General features: G+C 35.2%; 1 protein-coding gene across 3 annotated transcripts in view; it reads right to left on the bottom strand.

Annotated features, from left to right (window-relative positions):
- The window catches only part of LOC149789618 (DNA topoisomerase 2-alpha-like), a 78,363-nt gene that overhangs the window by 38,200 nt on the left and 25,016 nt on the right, over positions 1 to 15,147 (bottom strand). For all 3 annotated transcript variants that reach the window (XM_089971643.1, XM_089971645.1, XM_089971644.1), the window contains exons 14-18: positions 13,593 to 13,795; positions 10,740 to 10,976; positions 5,040 to 5,188; positions 1,950 to 2,181; positions 1,088 to 1,287 (exon numbers count right to left, since the gene is read on the bottom strand). In XM_089971643.1, the coding sequence (XP_089827769.1) occupies positions 1,088 to 1,287; positions 1,950 to 2,181; positions 5,040 to 5,188; positions 10,740 to 10,976; positions 13,593 to 13,795 (1,021 nt within the window). The remainder of the gene's footprint in view (positions 1 to 1,087; positions 1,288 to 1,949; positions 2,182 to 5,039; positions 5,189 to 10,739; positions 10,977 to 13,592; positions 13,796 to 15,147) is intronic.

The raw sequence follows: 15,147 nt of genomic DNA, 5'->3' as shown, positions 1-15,147 counted from the left end.
CTAATACAGCATACATTCCAGCATATAGGAGGGGCCCCGAGTGGCCGAGTGGTCTAAAGCGCTCTCCATTACGGATCACTGCCATCTCACCTCTGTCTGCGTGAGTTCGAGTCTAGGATTCGGCCAATGTGGGTATGTGAGAAAGCTTGACAGTAGCTTCTCGTGGGTCGGTGGTTCTTCCTCCACCATGAATACTGGCCGCCATACATAGTCTATTGTGTGCTGAAAAATGGCGTTAAACCCCACCACAACAACAACCAGTATGTAGGAAAACCCACACAATACCCCCCCCCAAGCAACATGTTATTTTAACAAGTAAAAAGGCAATATTTTGTACCACAAGCTAAAATATATCCACTGTTTACAAGGAAAAATATTTCTCTTTAATCATACACCATACTTGCTTCTAAATCAAAGATCTTAAGAGTCAATTAACTCTTTAGAACACCACCCCTTCCTTGATCAAATTATCAGCATGGATTTGGCATAGCCTAATGTTGCAATAAATTAAACTTTTGACATTCCATGTAACTATCTTACCCTCTTTGACTGTAATAACAAGCCCAACTGAGTGATGAAGCCCAACAGTTTAAATTGCTATCAAGGTTCTGAAAGGGACAGAACTTCGTAAAAAGTTAACAGTGGTAGTCAAATATCTTTGGTACAAAATGGTTTCCATACCCGAAAGTTAATGCGGTTTATATTTACACAAAATGCCCATTTATCCTGCTGCAAGTAAAATTTCCATTGGCAATCACAATCATTACAAAGCATGATGGGAAATCTTGTAATTTCACATATGAAAATATAAAGATGTATCTTTCACATGTGATATTATGGGAGAGAAAAAAGTAAAGAAAAGAAAAGATACATTTCACCAATAATTTCCTAAATATATATATATCACACACATCTCTTATTTTATTTTAAACATCATCTTCAGCAGAATAAGTTCAACAGCTTAAAACTGATTGCTGATGTAATGTGTGACATCTCGCCATTCAAAGAGACAAAAATCACAATGCCTGGACAATGTCTCATTTATAATCTGCTCAGGTGTCGTGCTTTTTTTTAAAAAATGACTTACATGATCAAGGCCGGTGTTTTTTCTGTACCATTGAGCATAGGTTCCAATATCTCTTCTTTGTACTGCTGCGTCCATGTCCTGACTGGAAGCTCTGTTATTTCGATTGTCTGATCGTCAACGATTGACACCTCTCCACTGACAACATACTTGTTTTCATTGACCTCTTCAATTATACCTTTAAAGTTTTTGAAGGCTGGTAACTGGAAAATATAATGCACTACTTTACAAAATCACATCCACTAATAACACAATGCAAATTTTCACACATATATGCACTGTCGCTTAAGTCCCAATGGGCAGCTTTTAAACATGTCATGAATGAATAAATCCATATAATTCATTAAATTTGTCAAGCAGGGATCTTTTATTTGAATGATAGGGATCAGGTTTTTTCCCCTATCATTTTGGGAACCAAAAAATCTGAAGATCAGTGTATAAAATGTTCCAACACATTCACATAAATTTTCATGAGTCGAATGCCAAAAATGGAAAAATCATACAATATTTCATGATGGGAATGGATACCATTTAATACAGGACTGGAACCAATCTTTGGGCCTAAGACCCACCACAGCTGTAAAGGGATACTCAGTGAAAGCAGTCAAGAAGATTTAAAATCTATATATTGACATAGGAAAAATGACAGATTTCAAGTATGGGTATTTCTTACATTAGACAAAATGAGGGCATTTTCAAAATTTGGACAATCACAAATAGATGCAAATCCGAACTTTGTTTGATCTTTATTAGCACTCAAAGTTAGCTGCTGTTTTTGCAAACCACCATTCCTGGATATCATGTATAAACGGAACAATCTTAATATATTAAGACAAATTAAAGGCAATGTTTTCATCATCGTTACCATTGGTATTGGCTCCAATCCATCAATCATTCTCTTTATGTTGCTGATGATTTCTCGGATGTCATAATTTGGAATCTTTGTACTCCAGCCCGTTCCAATGCCCTCGGCACCATTCACAAGCACCATGGGAATAATTGGCATGTACCAATTTGGCTCAATTTTCACATTGTCATCATATTGGTAATCCAATAGGGGGTCGTCAAACTGATTGAAGACCATTCTTGCTAATGGGCTAAAATAAAATAATTGATTCAAAATAATTGATTCATTCCAATTACAATATTACCTTACCTAAAGCAAATATATAATGACAAGTTGTTCAAAAATATTTTTTTCCCAAAACTTTAAAAGAGAGAGAGAAAGAGAGAGAGAGAGAGAGAGAGAGAGAGAGAGAGAGAGAGAAAAAAGAAGAAGGAATTCATGCTAAAACCAAACATTTACAGATTTGTCCCATGGTAGCAACAAACAATGTGTCCATTGGACAGGATATCCTTGCCGAGGATAAAATCAGACTGAGACCTAATTCCATAAAGACCATTGTAATATGCTACCCAGTGAGATATTTGATTTTAAATTTAAATCCTTTAACAAGAATTAAGCAGGAAAAAACATTTGCAGTGGACATGATGTGAAAAAGATATGTGGATAACATTATTTATCCAATCTGTAAAATTTATGAGGAAAAATCTTTAATATGAAGAAGAAAAATTTGTTTACTATATTTTATTAACTTTATGTATCTCTATGGTTCTTCAGTCCACTGATGTCAGTTATGCTTGTGACGGAAAAACCCCAACATTAATGTTGATCCTACTTAATAAGAATTTATCATATATGCCAATCCCTGACGAGGAAAAAGTGTAATCCAAGTGGACAAAAAGAGTAATCCACATATAACGATAAAAATTCGATGATCTTATGTACAAAATGATTTATTTAACCCTCTGGTCTTTTAACATCAATTATTGCTTCAAGTTTTCATATGTAGCACTTTTAGCTTTAAAAACCAACAGACAGTCATGTTACATTTCAAAACAATTTGTACCAGCTGAGACAGGTTATGAATGTTTTGCACACCAGTAGAGCACTAAGTGATGGATTACTGAGCCTAGATCGGAATTCAGTTTTATTTTTGTTAACAATACTGAACAGTCTCAAACAGCCAGCATTAGAATGGTAAATAACCAATATTTCTTTGATATCCTGACAAAGAAGAGGAAATTCATATCTTCCAGTTAATGGATCTTTTAGGTGGGAAATAATGTGCCATTGAACATCAACTCTGCATGAAGTACATTGTCAGGCAGAATGCCAACTTGATACTTCAGGAATTCTTCTAATTTATTGGCAGCCTTTCCTGCAGCAAGGTGCATCAAATGACAAATGTACACTGATGGAGACATTATTCAAAAAATAGAATGCAACTCCTCTATGCATCATCAACTGGAGCATCATACAGTTCTGCCAACTTGTATCATGTGTATTCAAAGCATTATCATGCAAATGAAAAATGTTTTCTCCAGTAACATCTACTGTTTAATTCTGGTAATGAAAGAAAAACACCCTGACTTTGCCCTGTTCGTTGTCAAAGTCTCTTACACAGACCAAGTACAACTTTTTTCATCATAATCAATACACCTGTCTGTGGCAATACTAAACATCTCAATTTTCATGGCTACTGCAATTTTAAGTGAAGTATCTTCAGCTAAACACCTAACAATATTAGATGATTTTGCTCTTGCACATGCATATTTTCTGCAATTCTGGAATCAGGAACAAAGGACCAATGTAGTCTTCTACCATTTGGAGTAGTCTATGTACTAATAAGAACTTGGTAAATAACAACTCTGCATTTTCAACTAACATGTCCACAAACGAGTTCTGCTGTAAAAAAAGGTGACCTTAGTATTTGAGTAGATAAGACGAGCTACTTCAAAGTATCATTAGTTTTGTTCTTCCACATGAAATTTACTACCATGACTAATATTAAAATTCTTTCCACACAGCCTGCAATGGGCGTGGAGCTGCCCTAGAATGGAATGCTGTCATATGTAATTCAAAAATTGATTTTTCGGATCGTTTCTTCCCTCAATCTTTTTCTAATCCATCTGCGAAATTATTTGAAAAACATTTCTGCTCTAGCACACATAGTGACTAGAATAAATTTGACGAGACTTTTAGCACCAAATACATACAGACTGGTTCTGCACCAAATATGAAATAGAACAAAGAATCTGCAAATAAAGATTAAAAGTTAGAAAACCAGTCTGTTCTCTCCTAACTAAGTCATACAGCTGCTATAAATAGAATCTGAGGTCAAAAGGTAAAAAGTAAAGACCAGCATGTTTCTTGGAAATAGGACAGCTGCTAAAAATAGAACACAATACTGTTAGGAAAGTGCTTGCAAGTCTACAGACAAGTGTACTCTAATGTCCTAGTTACGTAGAAGCCATCTTTTCTTGAATACGATCTGTGGGATTAACAGGATGTTAATAAAACTGAAAACAAATTACTGATTTTTTTTGGGAGGGGGATATACCAAAACTGTCTAATCCATATATGTTCAAAAGTAAGGCGTAATTTAGTGGGGAAAATAGCATAATGATTATGCCAAAAGCATAATGGTTGGCATGTATGGTTTATTATGGGCATATAAATATCTTTTAGTACTTGCCTGAATGGGCAAATAAATTTGTTTTTAGTACTTGCTTCACTGGGCAAATGAATCCTTCTTAGTACCTGCATGATTGGGCAAAAAAAGTCTTTTTTAGTGGTTGTCAGACTGGGCAAATGGATTATTAAAGATTTGTTAACGCATTGTAATAGTTTGATAAACTCCAGATTATGCAAAAATTCTACTTAATATACATTTTTAGCATGTTGTGATATGCCATGTGACATATGAGATTTTTTTACATGTCATGGATTGTTACAGAATATAGGTGGAAGAGGGGAGTTTGCTTGGAAAACAGCCATTTAAAGATTCCACTTCATCATATCTTTATTGTGCTGGCAACCAATAGTTTTTAATTTTAGCTAAGCCCTAATAAATGGGAGTAGCACTTTCAACAACATATTAGATCACCATACCTGAGAGCTGTGAAGATGTAACGAGGGCTTGCAGCATCTTTGCCACCATGGAGACGTGTACCAAACTGACCAATTGGCTGCAGAAGGTTCAAGTTATTGGAACCAACAAAATTCTGGGCTAAGTTGATGATTGTCCCCATCAAGGAAGCCTGAAAAGTAAAAATGACAAAAAAATAGAATCCTTAAAAGACACTTGATGCTCTGTTGTGCATCTTCCTTTAATATGTTGAGTGTTGACACCATTTATAATATTCTTCAGCACTAACAAGATTTTCAAATTAGCTGTGGCTGGACATCAGCTTGGCACTGTTTTCATTTAAGGTAAAGTAGACATCATTAGAAGTCTTTGATGAAAACCATTATGCTGATATATGAAAAACGTATATTGATACAGCCTTCAATTTGGAGGAGAACAAACAAAAAATTTCAGGATGGCTGCTCTGGTGAGCACAATGGAATTTTTAAGATCAATATTTTTAAGAAATCTTGCAGTTTAAACTCTACTTGAATTGACTTTCAGTTCAAGGAAAATTGTGACAGAAAGATTTCTAAAGAGGTTGCCTTGGCATTCCTGTCGGACATCACATCAGCACGATTTTTATCTTGAACCACCTAAACATCATATGATGTCTTTCACTGCAAACTAAATGTTGATATAACCTTTCATTCAGAAGTTATGATTCACATTAAACCATTGGAAGCAATCTGGGTTATGATTAACACTAAACCATCTGAGGCATTTTTGGTTAAGATTAACACTAAACCATCTGAAGCACTTTTGGTTAAGATTAACACTACACCATCTGAGGCACTTTGGGTTAAGATTAACACTAAACCATCTGAGGCACTTTGGGTTAAGATTAACACTAAACCATCTGAGGCACATTGGGTTAAGATTAACACTAAACCATCTGAGGCACTTTGGGTTAAGATTAACACTAAACCATCTGAGGCACTTTGGGTTAAGATTAACACTAAACCATCTGAGGCACTTTTGGTTAAGATTAACACTACACCATCTGAGGCATTTTGGGTTAAGATTAACACTAAACCATCTGAGGCATTTTGGGTTAAGATTAACGCTAAACCATCTGAGGCATTTTGGGTTAAGATTAACACTAAACCATCTGAGGAACTTTGGGTTAAGATTAATACTAAATCATCTGAGGTATTTTGGGTTAAGATTAACACTAAACCATCTGAGGCATTTTGGGTTAAAATTAACACTAAACCATCTGAGGCACTTTGGGTTAAGATTAACACTAAACCATCTGAGGTATTTTGAGTTAAGATTAACACAACCATCTGAGGCATTTTCGGTTAAGATTAACACAACACCAGCTGAGGCATTTTGGGTTAAGATTAACATTGAAAACATAAAAATCAGGAATTTGCCCCCAAATCACCATTACATATCAGGAGGCAGGGTAAAAAAATCAGGAGGTACAAGAGTAAGGTGTATATATCATGACAAATATGTTTACTTGTGTTATTTCAGTCCTTTGTATGTTGCAGATATGCATTTCTGCAAAAGTTCATCCAAGGTTGATGCTAACAGGCTGGCTTTTTGGCTGATTCTGTTTTATCTAACCATTGATAATGCTCTTTTCAGCATTGCTGTTGCTGTGTGGTAAAGTATTGATAGCATTACTCTCCCAAGAATTGGAAACAACAGTTGGCCAGATCCATCCTATTTATTGCTGAGAGCAACTCACTAAAGAATGACTTACTTATTCATGCAAGCATTGCAGATGTGTTTAAACAATCTGTAGTATCGTTTAAGGGCCTGGTCTTTTTCTCCAACTGAAATGGAAGGAATCTGCATAGAGAGTCTCAGCTTTACCAAATCTACAAGTCTGACACAGAATTGAATGTGGAAAGAGACATTCATCAGTGGCAGAATGCAAGATAGGCCCTGCAAGTCGATGGACAAATAAAAGCAAACTGCTTCTCCCAATCACTCCTATATTTTTTATCCAATTTCTTTTTCTTGGTTGGTGAAAAGTCTGTTACTTTCTTTTCTTCGCTTCTTGCTGAGAAACTTATCCATTATGATGCTGAGATTTGCTGATGGGGTCGGATAAAGAGAACCACACTGTGAGACAATCTCTTTGTATTGGCGGATGAAAACCAGAAATCAAGCTGGATATGGTAAAGTACTAAGAGACATACCAGACACAGAAAAACCAGAAACAGAAACAGGGAAACAGAAAAGGTTTTTGAACAAACAAAAAAATATGAATTTTGAGGAGTTGAAAAAGTGTGATTTTTTTCTTAAAAACGGGATTCGGGATAGGTCCAAAATCAGAATTCTCCCAATTATTTCAGAAGGGTTGGCAGGTCTGCAGCTGGTTATGATTAACATCTTGATTTTTAAAATGACCTCTTATCAATATTTTGTATTGCATGATTTTAGGAAACGGTCAAAAGATATCAATGGCAGACCTGCCAACCCTAACAAGGCCTTCTAATTAAGACAGTCGATTTTTTCCTAGTAATTTAGACCAGTTTTCAGTAAGGTGTAAGAAAATATGTATTGACAAGCTGGAAAACATGCTTTTAAAAGTCCAGAAGTAGGATTGAAGACTGATGCAGTGAGGGTAATCATTGTGTTTAAATGTCCACTAAAGGCAATTGTTGCCCTTCCTACATTTTTCTCAACAATATGAAAATTCCGTTTTATTCTTCAGTATTGTTAAAACTTTTTAAGAGGTTTATTGTCCCTTTTGTCCTGAAATATATCACCTGTGAGATGCCATTTTAATAAATATAAGCAAGCTTAATTATGCAGATGTTTTGCATCGTACAATATGTACAGTTTAAAGAACCTGACATACTATTATAAAGTCAGTCTAGTTACCTGACCAACTCCAGTGGGTCTAATACGAAACCTGGTTCTGAATAAAATATACAGAAGCCAGTATCCTGATTTTCCGACAATCAATCACATTTTCGTAATTTGTGCTTTTATTTCTAACTCTATATTTTAAGGGTAATTTCTATATGACTTATGGCAAATATTTTAAGGGTAATTTCTATATGACTTATGGCAAAATTGTAAGGGTTGGCAGTGCAAAGGAGTTAACAAATCCAGGTATCATCATTTTCTATTATGATTAAAACTGATCTGTCCGTTTAAATAGCTAGACAGGTGGTTTCAATGCCAAAAGAGTTAAATATACATGGTGTCTATTATTAGATATGCAAACTATTCTCAGTAACTTGAAACGGAGAGGATGCAAGAGGCAGGGAGAAAATACTCATATCGTTTGTATCAAGAGTTCAAATTCCTTCTGCCAACCAAAAGCGGTCTCTCAAGACAGGTGGTCTCTCATAAGAGGTGTGTGAAAATGGACTGGTTTTCAGGGTCAATAGTTAGCATTGTTGAAAAATAAATAATACCCATACTCACTGTACATGTATCATATCCTTTATTCATGAATCTTGTTAAATATTGCATGCATTCCTCTCAAAATATCTTTATATAATAAAGATATACATCTATCAAACAACGAGAATAAAATTTATATTTCAACATCACATTAATATGTACAAAAATTGAACAGTTAGATATGATGTATATATCTTATTTTATACACTTATTCACTTGTTTTTTTAAAAGAAATCCATTATACTTCTTTGTTGACATGTTTTACTCAGCTATTTGGTCTGAACATGTATCTCAATTATTGCCTTTTCCGGAATCAACTTTCCACTTACTGATATGTTTTTACTCCTTGCAACACAAAACCACTCCCATACTCGCTCGTTCAGATCTCCGTAAACTGTCTGTCGTGCCGTGGCATATTTCCTCTGTGCTTGTGCACCTTTCTGCCATTCGTTTCTAATGGACTTCTTGTCTTTGATTACATTTTGAACTTGCGTTTTACCGACGCTTAAGCTGACTGCTATTTTGCGAGTGGTCTCGCCTTTTTCATTTCTTTCATTGACATTAATCCTTTCTTCCAGTGTTAAAATTTTTCTTTTTTTTAGCGGAGATTCTGCCATTGTTATTAGTGTTGACATTATAAAGACTATCGGTTTTGATCAGGTTTTGGGGAATTGTGGAATAAATATATATTATGTACCAATGAATGAAACCAAAAGACATAATTAACTCATCAAGAAAAAATACATTTATTCTGAGACGAAGTTTAAATCAACAGCATCTGCACCCACGTAAACAGATTGTGGCTTGGTGAAACACTAACAAAAGAAATAAAAAATAATTTTAAAAAAATCCGGAAATGATTCTCACTTACTAGTATTAAAGACAATGAGCTCATTCACCCTCCAGGCATTATGGATTAACTGGAAAGCAAACGACGTACTCAAACCAACACTGAAGCCCTTTCAAACGATTTCTCACTTGGACATAAGGACTACCGGCGTTTTGTGAGTTTTCATAAAGATAAAGAAAAAATACAAACCTCTAAATTGACTGCGTATATCCATCATTACTCCCTTTGATGTTACTCTTACTGGCTATTCACATGACTTCGGCACTACAATGGCGGTTAGTGACATGTACTTTAGTCTGGTTTACTGCAGTTTATAAATGACACCGTACGCTGGAGTTGTAAATTTTACAAAACTGGTACTGTAGCAATAATACTTTATTAGAGCAATCTTTGCTATTTACGCAGTCTTTGTTACAAAGGATCAAATGATGGTTAGAGGTGTTTATCCCGATATATGGTTGTTCAACTATAGTGTTATTTAATGTGCACTTTGTTTGCATACTACACTTATCCCGAGCTCTAGTGTTTACAAAGGATTAAGTTAAGGTCAGTGGTGTCAATCTGTTTCGATTTTTTGGTGATGCGGTCGTTCATAGCAGTGTCAAAATGCATATTTTGCCAAGAAATCGCGGTCGCTGGTCGCGTTCAGCAGGTGGTCGTTCATAACAGAGCATTTATATAGTAAAATCGATCTGTGCATTACGATTGTGGTCGGAAATGACAGGTGGTCGCTCATAGCAGAGGTCGCTCATGACAGGTTTTACTGTACATTTGTATCAAGAGTTCTAATTTCCTTGTAAAAAATGTTTTTGCCACCTCATCACTTAACAAAAAACATTAAAAAGGTTTGACAGAAAATATTTAATCAAATACTCTAATGAGTATTTTGTATTAAATAATTCCGCATAGCATCTGCCAAATAATATCAACAGAGATAACCATTCAGTTTAATCATTATAGGCATACAATTTAACCTACGTCCCTTAAACAGTCCTATGAACTTATTAAAGGCCAAAAGAGCTAAATATAGAAGGGTATAAATACCAATTATTCTTAGCAATTTAGAGTATGCCACAGGATTCAGAATTCTTGGCAAAAATACATATCAAACCGCTATTAAGAATTCCAATTTTCTCATTGCACAATCCGTGAGTGTGATTAGGATTTTTAACGTAGCTTTAACAATTTTTCAGACATATTGCTATGTCTGCAGTGTGGAAGTCTATAGTGATGTCTGTCATTGGGGCATCATGCCGCAAACATGTAGCATGATGTCCCTACCGGTCCCAATCATTATATATATATATATATATATATATATATATATATATATATATATATATATATATATATATATAGAGAGAGAGAGAGAGAGATTGGATAGTGATATAACGCACAATGAAAGGCAAGACTATATGCCTTTCCAGTTGTGGTACGGCATGCAATATTGCAAAATTACCTCTCCATGATGATAAGCCGACTGCTCAGATACGGACCCTGCCAGCTGAGCAACTTTTATCTCCTTGACCAGGTTCCTCTTGAAGCATGTGAAAATAACCTTCCTCTGACCAGGTTTAAAACCATCAACCAGTGATGGGATGGATCGGACATTGTCCATGTTGCTAAACAAAATCAACTCACGGTTGATGAAGTCGTTGTAGGTGATTTGCCTTGTTTGTGTATCATACAAATACAGCTGAAATGTAAACAAAAATCTAAATTTCAGTAGTCGAATACAAAGTTGATCATCATTTTTGGGGTTGTTGTTGATAATTTGCATCAAAAGTGGAATAATGAGTTACGTTAAATGTTACGTGTGTGTGTGTATGTGTGTGTGTGAGAGAGAGAGATAGAGAGAGGAACCTTGTAAAACTGAGTTCATCTTGAGAAAAATTATCACTGTAATTTGAAACAAAGAGATACAGGTTTGCCTATTGGACTTAGTAAATTGGAGTACTTTAAGTTTAACCAAATTTAGCATTCCTTGGTTACCACTGCTCTTCAACCAAGTGCAATGGCAATCCACAAATCGCATAACTGTAGAGGATCATAAAAAGTAATTTCTAAATTTCTTGACAAACTTGTGTCTAAGGGCTATTCCATTTAAACATACCACTACCCCACGGACGGCAAAATAAAAAAATCTTCCATGCATGGTCATCAATAAACAATAATCACTTCTGTGCCATGTCATATCAAAAGATGCATGGGCATGGGTGTCCAAAATTCACTGCTGTGACTGGTGGTGGTAGAAAAAAATCACTTCCATGGGTGATCACCCATTTTTGAATGTGCCTCCCCCCCCCCCCCCCGCCAGGGTATGTTTAAATGGAATAGCCCTTAGATGCAACCCTGGACATGACTTATTAACACTGAAAACGATGATGGCATGTGGAGTTCAAATGATACCAATTTACATAAGATCTGGCAGAGATACTGCTATTTCACAATTCATACAGCCACAGAGCATTGTTTCTCAGAGTTTTCAAGCATTTCTAAAAGTGTTCAAGGAGTGTTTTTCTCCAGAAAACTGAACTCTCAAAATGTCATTTTTTGAGTGCCATGAGGTTCAAAAGCAAAAAAAATTCAAACAAGTAATTTGCATAAACCACAGAAAAGAGATACTACATCTGTAACTACCTGTAGTGAGTGTCATTTGATCCATCCAGTTTTATTACATTTAACTTGTTCATTTCTCAAATATATATATATATATATATATATATATATATATATATATATATATATATATATATATATATATATATATACACACACACACACACACACATATTTGTGTCAATGAATATGTATGATATACAGTGGTCCCCCTCGTATATGGCCACCCCTTCTGCATCGGGAAAGTGGCCTTATAAAACTGGTGTCCTTTCCAGAGGGGGGCTAAATTTTTTGTGAGATGTAATGAACGTAGTAAGAAAGCTACATACTTCAAAACATTTAATATCTTCATTTAAGAGTAACATTAATTATTAAAAGGTTCTTCTTGTTATAATAATGGACTTATTTCAACTGAATTTACAATAATCGCTCTTATCCTTGGTGTGAGTGTGATATGCGAGCGGGTATTGTTGACATGCACATTGCAAAACCATTAAAAAATGTAATTTAAATCTTGGTACATACATAATTTTCTTTTCATTTGCTCCATTTTCCCACTGCAGCTGATTTACATCCTTATCGTTTATGATGTTTATTTGAGTCTTTTCTACATAAAATTGTTTTAGCAAGTCCCCCTCACCACCTCACCTGAAGTCAAGTAGAACAACTTTCTTCTAAAATAATATGTCTCTGTTTATGTGGTGACATGTTAATATTTGGTAACTATTTGGATGTTGCTAACTGTATGCAATTTAATTATGCAGATGAAACTTTTGTAGAATGGACAAAATGCCTTCTTCATAAAGGAAGAGATAAATGTGTTGTCACGTTTTTTTGGTCTTTGTCTGATACCGTGTTTTGTTCAATTTCCCTGTGTGTTAATGCACAAAATCTATTTTCTAGCCCATGCTGACCTTGTTATGATCATGACAATTACATCCGGTTGTAATCATCAAAGACAAGAACTCGACAGATGTGTTAAGCCCAAAATTCTACCATAAACATCAGCTTTTATAGAGAATAATATTAATCTTAGTGTTACATGTATTCTGGGAGACGTGTATCGATGAAAGAGATCTGATTACTTACCTCATGTCACGACATGAATCATTAGTTCTGGATACATTTGAAATAAAAATGTGGTCGCTTGTGAGAAGAACATTTTACATTTTTTGTACTAATATGCTGGCTGATGGTCGCATTAGAGGGGTGGACGTTCTTGAGGGTACTTTTGGACATAAACTCATCGGTGCCAACGGATTCTGACCATAAGAAGCAGGTGGTCATTCAAGAGTGTGACTAATGTATTTTATTCACTCAAAATAAATACAAACCTTTGAAGGTCACATGGACCACGTGTTAATAAAACAACTATCTAAATAATGGATTTCATATTAGTCTGAATTGATATTAACAACTTAAACATTAATCGAGCAATCATTGTGGTGGTTTTCTTTTCAAATCATTTTCTACAAGTTTGAAGTTCATGTTGGTGGAATAATATCCAAGGGATACAATTTCTAGAAGGTATAATCATTTACACCAGAGTTGCCTCCCTTTAAACGCAAAAGGTGACATTGCATCACTGATGATCTATCCCTAGGTACCAATTTTAGTAAGACCATGCGGTTTGTTACTATTATTAGTAACACAAAGTTTTTGATGAGAGACACTGCCAAAAGATCAGCATTACCTCCGGAAGCCCCATTTCTTCCCTCCTCTTTCTTTCATCCATCCAGTTGGTCAGCCATTCCTTTCTCTCCTCAATCTTCTTCTTGCTGAAAGCAAGGTTGATGGAAGCATCATCCTCTGGCCCTGCATACTTGAAGGGAATCCGATGGCGTTCCATCTCAGAAAAATAGTCTTTAGCTTCCTTTGCTGTACTTGTACCCAAACCTGAAAGTTCAGAGACAAAAATTAAACCCAAATGATCGTTCTGGAATGCAATAATTGTAATTACAAGGTTCAAGCAAAGTTGTGTTTCAATTTACACTTAACCTTTCTGATAAATGTTACAGCTCTCACATGTTACATATTTTTAAATAATGAACTATTTTTCTTCCTTTTTTCTTGATAAGTAACACACACATTTTAAAAAGTGGAAATATAAAAATAATTGCACAAATGTAAAGGGATTTTATTATCATTTTCAAAATGGCCATTTAAAAAATTGGTATGTTTGGTCAATTTTTTTTTGCAGTTAATATATAAAAAGTATTTCACAAAGAAAGCAATAGCCTAGGTTACTCTACATCCCTTGCTATGAGTGTGATAGTAAATTTTCTATGCAAATTCCACCAGATTTCTTGTTCTGTTTGGAATTTTTGTATTGTCTTTACACTTAAGATGTGAGAAACCGACAGTTTTGTATTTTGTAATGTGAGTAGAAAGTTCAGATTATTAGGTATCCCCGAAGAGCTATGTCTATCTACGTTTCTGTAATACTACAGGGCTAGGAAGTAGGGTACTACCTCCTGAGCACAAATATGGTGCCAGGAGTTAAGATGAAGCCAAATATCTGGGATTTTTACTTTTCAGCCTAATTTTACTGGTCAATAACCAGTAATTAATACCCCCAATTCAAAAAGAAAGTGAATGATGCATATTCAGTTAGTGCAGTGGAAAACTAGATTCTGCATGGAAAACTATAAACGACCAGGAAAATAATTTCATAAGACTCACATTACATGCAACTTTAGAGCATGTTACTTGCAAATCATAATTTTCCATTTCTTTTGAGCTGCTCAACGACGACTATTCTCAGCACTGTTACAAGCCTAATTACCATACAATCATTGCAAGAGAAAAGCATTATCCACAGAAATAAACACTCTTGCTTTGAATGAACATAGAGAACTTGAACTCAACTGAAATGTTACCTGAAACTTGAGCAAAATGTTTTTTACACAGTGGAGTGGTTTGGTGTTGTACAATGCCAAAATTACTTTCAAAGCTGAAGTAATTAGAATTAAGTGCCCTGCCAACTGATACACCATGGTAAGAAACCAGGACTGATCCAATGATGGAATCCACACCCTTTCAGCAGAGAGTCTGGCAAGCTAACTGAACAATCACCATGGCTCCTACCTCCACTAGTTGCCTCTTACAACACATAAGAGAGCATATTGGGACTATACTACATTATCCAGTCCACAGAGTATATTTGGCCTATTTTGCATTGCCAAGTCAATAGAGCATATTGGGACTATTCAACAATACCCAAATTCATAGAATGTGTGTGTGATTTC

This window comes from Sinohyriopsis cumingii, chromosome 10 (assembly GCF_028554795.1).
Source record: "Sinohyriopsis cumingii isolate HCF-2022 chromosome 10, ASM2855479v2, whole genome shotgun sequence".
Classification (NCBI taxonomy): Eukaryota; Metazoa; Mollusca; class Bivalvia; order Unionida; family Unionidae; genus Sinohyriopsis; species Sinohyriopsis cumingii.
This window is presented reverse-complemented; position numbering and strand designations above follow the sequence as displayed.